At 46.5% G+C, this 6,015-nt stretch overlaps 1 protein-coding gene across 1 annotated transcript; it reads right to left on the bottom strand.

The window, feature by feature from the left end:
* Nucleotides 1-4,367: 4,367 nt before the first annotated feature.
* On the bottom strand, nt 4,368-5,544 carry LOC123148769 (uncharacterized). Its single transcript, XM_044568255.1, has 2 exons — nt 4,878-5,544; nt 4,368-4,777 (listed from the first exon to the last, which is right to left on the bottom strand). Exons 1-2 carry the CDS (start codon nt 5,201-5,203, stop codon nt 4,546-4,548), a joined length of 558 nt encoding a protein of 185 aa, XP_044424190.1. The 5' UTR covers nt 5,204-5,544; the 3' UTR covers nt 4,368-4,545.
* Nucleotides 5,545-6,015: the final 471 nt, after the last annotated feature.

The following is a 6,015-nucleotide window of genomic DNA, read 5'->3' on the forward strand; positions in this document are numbered from 1 at the left end:
GGAGAGGGAGAAGGAAGGAGAGGGAGGAAAGGAGGAAAGGGGGCCGCCCCCTAGTCCAATTCGGTTTGGGCTAGGGGGGCCATGCGCCCTGCCTCCTCTCTTCCACCACTTGGCCCATGAGGCCCAATACTTCTTCCCCGTATTCCCGTAACTCCCCGGTACTCCGAAAAATATCCGAATCACTCAGAACCTTTCCGATGTCCGAATATAGTCGTCCAATATATCGATCTTTACGTCTCAACCATTTCGAGACTCCTAGTCATGTCCCCGATCTCATCCGGGACTCCGAACTACCTTTGTTACATCAAATCACATAAACTCACAATACCGATCGTCACCGAACGTTAAGCGTGCGGACCCTACGAGTTCGAGAACTATGTAGACATGACCGAGACACGTCTCCATTCAATAACCAATAGCGGAACCTGGATGCTCATATTGGTTCCTACATATTCTAAAAAGATCTTTATCGGTCAAAGCGCATAACAACATACGTTGTTCCCTTTGTCATTGGTATGTGACTTGCCCTAGATTCGATCGTCGGTATCCTCATACCTAGTTCAATCTTGTTACCGGCAAGTCTCTTTACTTGTTTCCATAATGCATCATCCCGCAACTAACTCATTAGTCACAATGCTTGCAAGGCTTATAGTGATGTGCATTACCAAGAGGGCCCAGAAATACCTCTCCGACAATCGGAGTGACAAATCCTAATCTCAATCTATGCCAACTCAACAAGCACCATCGGAGATAGCTATAGAGCACCTTCATAATCACTCAGTTACGTTGTGATGTTTGGTAGCACACAAAGTGTTCCTCCAGTACTCGGGAGTTGCATAATCTCATAGTCATAGGAACATATATAAGTCATGAGGAAAGCAATAGCAACAAACTAAACGATCATCGTGCTAAGCTAACGGATGTGTCAAGTCAATCACATCATTCTCTAATGATGTGATCCCGTTAATCAAATGACAACTCATGTCTATGGTTAGGAAACATAACCATCATTGATTCAACGAGCTAGTCTAGTAGAGGCATACTATTGACATTCTGTTTGTCTATGTATTCACACATGTACTAAGTTTCCGATTAATACAATTCTAGCATGAATAATAAATATTTATCATGATACAAGGAAATATAAATAATAACTTTATTATTGCCTCTAGGGCATATTTCCTTTAGTAATTGCTAACATGATTCGGACAGACTTAAGCATCGCTACGGGTGAGAAAGTCTCATCATAGTCAATCCCTTGAACTTGTCGAAACTCTTTTGCGACAAGTCGAGCTTTGTAGACAGTGACATTACCATCAATGTCTGTCTTCTTCTTGAAGATCCATTTATTCTCAATGGCTTGCCGATCACCAGCAAGTCCACCAAAGTCCACACTTTGTTCTCATACATGGATCCTATCATAGATTTCATGGCCTCAAGCCATTTATCGGAATCTGGGCTCATCATAGCTTTTTCGTAGTTCGTAGGTTTACCATGGTCTAATAACATGACTTCCAGGACAGGATTATCGTACCACTATGATGCGTAACGTGTTCTAGTCGACCTACGAGGTTCAGTAGTAACTTGATCTGAAGTTTCATAATCATCATCATTTGCTTCCTCTCTAGTTGGTGTAGGCATCACGGGAATGGTTTTCTGTGATGTGCTACTTTTCAATTTGAGATAAGGTACAATTACCTTATCAAGTTCTACTTTCCTCCCACTCACTTCTTTTGGGAGAAACTCCTTCTCTAGAAATGACCCATTCTTGGCAACAAAGATCTTGCCTTCAGATCTGTGGTAGAAGGTGTACCCAATGGTTTCCTTAGGGTATCCTATGAAGAAGCACTTCTCCGATTTAGGTTCGAGCTTATTAGGCTGAAGCCTTTTGACATAAGCATCGCATCTCCAAACTTTAAGAAACGACAACTTAGGTTTCTTGCTAAACCATAGTTTATACAGTGTCATCTCAACAGATTTAGATGGTGCCCTATTTAACGTGAATGCGGCTGTCTCTAATGCATAACCCCAAAATGATAGTGGTAAATCGGTAAGAGACATCATAGAATGCACCATATCTAAAAAAGTACGGTTACGATGTTCGGACACACCATTACGCTATGGTGTTCCAAGTGGCATGAGTTGTGAAACAATTCCACATTGTTTTAAATGAAGGCCAAACTCGTAACTCAAATATTCACCTCCACGATCAGATTGTAGAAACTGTATTTCGGCCTTGGTCTTTGGGTTTGCAGATTTCCGACCATTTCACCATATGGTATTTCTGCTTGCCACCCTTGCCGTCCCAAAAGAAACGGGACTGGTATTTGGCGATGTCCTGGTGAAGGGATTCATTAAGACTATAGAATCCCATCAGGTATATCAGTAGACTAATCATCGAGGAGTTAATGAGAATGACCCACGTCGCCTTGGAGAGCCACCTGCCCTGCCAAGGTTCGACTCTATATTGGACCTTGGTCACCGTCGGCCGAAGGTCCTTCTGGAGTATGCTGGAATCGCTAATGGACATACCCAGATAAGAGATCGAAAACACGCCAAGCCGGCAATTCAGCCGGTCCACAATCCGGAGGCGTTCTTCCTTCGAATAGCCAAGGACCATGACCTCGCTCTTGGCGAAGTTAATTGTAAGATGCCTTGCTCAAATTCGCGGAACAACGCCAGGATTTCTCCCTTGATGGCAGGCCAAAACACCTGAAAAAAACGTACCGGAAGGCCATCCGGTCCGGGGGCCGACGCATGATTCATTCCTTTTATTATGTTGGCTACCTCCTCCTCATCGAAGGGGGCAAGCAACAAATCATTCTCAACAATGGAGACCAACTGGGCCCCCCTCCAGATGGTCTTCGCTAATGCGGTGCCTCCATGCGGGCGGGCCGCAAATAGATCCCTATAGAACCCGTCTACAAGGTCCTTTAACTCCCCCGAGTCTTGTATCAAATTTCCCTCGTCCCACAACAGAGGGATGGCACAACGCCTACGGCGTCCATTAGCGATGGCCTGGAAATATGACGTGTTAGCGTCGCCAAAGAGAACCCAATTAAAGGTTCCCCGTTGGCGCCAATACTCCTCCTCCTTATGGAAGATTGTCGTAAGCTCATCCTCCAGATTATAGCGCAAGGCCCATTCATCCGAGGCTAGGCCCACGGCGTCGGCCCTCAACTCCAGGACTTGGAGAGAAGCGACGCCTTCAAGACCCAAAGGTCACGACCAATGTTTGCGCCCCAATCCTTCATAAATTATCGGGACCTCTTTGCCAGAAAGTGCCAGCCATCGACTGCCGACATCACGCGATGGGGCTCTAACCACGGCGCCTCCTAGTGTTCTTTGACTGCCGAAATGAAACCGGGTTGGTGGAGCCAGAACGTTTGCAAGTGAAACCGGGGAAGGAGGCGGGGACGATCATCCGATGATAAAAGTGACAAGGGGACGTGGTCCGACCCTATACGGGTAATGGGCTGCAGGCAAGCTAGAGGGAACCGTGGGGACATGAACACCTAGTCCAGAACACTCATGGTAGGGTCCAAGTGTCGGTTAGTCTAGGTAAACCTGGCCCTAACCCTATCTAGCTCTCGGAGGCCGAGATCAGCGATCCAATTGTTGAATTGCAGCATGCCCGCAAGATCAATCTGGGCATTATTAGTACCGAGCTATTGATCAAGGCATAATTGTCATGGCTCTTGGTTCTTCCTATTTTCACGCCAATGGCTCATACTGGATGATTGCAGCACGCAAACTGTTTATCACGTAAAGGCTTGCAGCTATGTTGATGCTGATTGCTGCCTTCCTTCTGAATTGTATTGATGTTATTTTGATGAGTCTGCATCCTAGAAGCATTTTGATCAACTTTTAATGGAGGCATTTATTGGTTCATTCAATTCAGGTCATTCATAAGTCATGATCCAACATGAACTGTTGGTTGTTCAATATGCCTTATCCTATATCAGCATGTATTTTTCTAAAATAAAATATTTTCTAATCCTAATCTTTTGTTGTGTTCCTTTTTCAGATATCAATAGCCGCCGTCATCCACCATTATGAACATCTAGTATATATACTACTGACAACCTATGTTGCCTACATTTTGGATCCTATATTAATATACAAATAGAAAAAACAAGGTATGCCATTGAATCCTTTAATTACTTGATCATTTATGCATCTTATATTTCGAAAAAATTTGCGGGGTGTCATCTATTTTTCTATACATATAAGTAGATAGACAAATGCAAAATTTGTACTTCGTCCGTCCCATAACGTCGGACGTATAAGATGAAAGAGAAATGCACCGTATTAGCAGTGCAGAACAGCATAAAGTAACTATAATTTCTTAAAAAAAGGTAGAGTACTAACTACAATTTCTTCTTCCATTTCTGCGAAAATAACAAATTTATACACACTTTCTGATTCTCATTGCTCGTTCGATATTACTATGTTTACTTCAAAATTACCATTGACAAGAGCAAAATAGTAATCTCGCTATATTACAAGGGTCGGATGATATTACATGAACATGACTCGTATCATTTAGTCGTCGTAATCATCGTTATCCCTGCGGTTGAGGAACCGCCGGACGGCGCCGACGACCGCCCCGCCCACAATGAACAGGACGAGCGTGTCGAAGCCGCCACCGACCCCGAGGGCGACGCTCGGGCCACCGTAGAAGCCGAACGGCGACAAGCCGTACCCGCCATAGCCACCGTAGCCGTAGCCGCCGACCAGCGGTGGCGCCACGCCGGGATTGACGTAGATGTTCGTCCTGCGAGCACGCGCGCGAGCATCACAAAACAAATCAGAATTGCATCAGGCTATTGCTACGTTAGATCTGGCCATCTGGCTGATGTTTAATTGATGGTTACCTTGAGTTGTTTATCCTTGGACCGGACGAGCGCGGCGCCGCGGAACGGAACGCCTTCCCGCCGATCCTGCCGCCTGACTTGCCCGCCATGGCGTCATCGACGGGCGCGAGCACGAGCACGCCGGCGGCCAGGGCGACCATCGCCAGCCTCCCGAGATTCTTCAGCTCGAGGTCTCCGGCCCACGACGGAGGCGCGTCCTTCTGGTTGGAGGCCCTGCAAGAGAGCCTCGCCGATGCCGGCCTAATTGACGACCTCGTGAGCTGCGGGGCCGTGCATAGGGGCCTCCCTGTGAGGAAGCTCTGGAGAGATGTGGGGGCTAACGCCATGGCCGTGATCTCTCCCTGGGCTTCTAGCTTGCTTGCTTTACTTGCTCTTGCTATGTCTTCTTCCTTCTCTGAGTTTCTTGATTGCTTGCTGCAGTTTGAGATGGGAAGTGGTGAAAGAAGGGTAATCTTGTAGCTTCAGGGATTGCCGCGTTTTGGCTGGAGGAGGAGGAAGGGCAGTAGGAGACTAGAAGGCTTATCTTGAGATGAGCAAGAGGCCACTTGGCCGAATGTGAGCGGCCGGGTGAAACCTCTAGAGAAGAGATATCTTTTGAGCGCTTGTTTGTTCCGTAGCACGACTTGTTCTGAACACACAAACATGCAGCTGTGTTTGGCACACGGTTGAATCTGGTGCTTTCACATTTCAGTTTCTCCAGCCATTCTTTTTACGATGCAAGAGCTATGCCCATTTTTTAAGAGAGGAAAAAGAAAAAAAGAATACAGAGTCGCCATTTATGAGGGAACTATAGGGGCTGTTTGGATGACGCCCGAGCCAGCCCAGCCAAAATAGGCTCGCCAAGAGTTTGGCGAAGGTTTTCGCCACCCCGCCAACGCGTGGGCGGAAAATCTGAACGGACTGACCGAAAAATTGGCATGGTTGCAATTCATCGGCGCTGATCTAAACGAAGGTTGCGGTAGCAGTCAACGACTGAAAAATTGGCAGGGCAGGCTATGGCTGTTGTTAGATAATAACGAGAAATAAATGAGATAGAGAGACACGGATTTTTACGTGGAAACCCTTGCGGGAGAAAATCACGGACGAACGAAGGCGCAATCACTATGAGGAGTATTACAAGCACGAGGCGACAGGCCGT

The sequence above is a fragment of the Triticum aestivum genome, chromosome 7A, assembly GCF_018294505.1.
Source record: "Triticum aestivum cultivar Chinese Spring chromosome 7A, IWGSC CS RefSeq v2.1, whole genome shotgun sequence".
NCBI classification, from domain to species: Eukaryota; Viridiplantae; Streptophyta; class Magnoliopsida; order Poales; family Poaceae; genus Triticum; species Triticum aestivum.

What these genes read in the sequence shown, in the direction of transcription:
- LOC123148769 (XM_044568255.1), bottom strand. Translation starts at nt 5,203, where the DNA reads ATGGCGTTAGCCCCCACATCTCTCCAGAGCTTCCTCACAGGGAGGCCC. An exon ending in CCAAGGATAAACAACTCAAG is followed by an intron (nt 4,778 to 4,877) that starts GTAACCATCAAT and finishes GCGTGCTCGCAG; the next exon opens with GACGAACATCTACGTCAATC.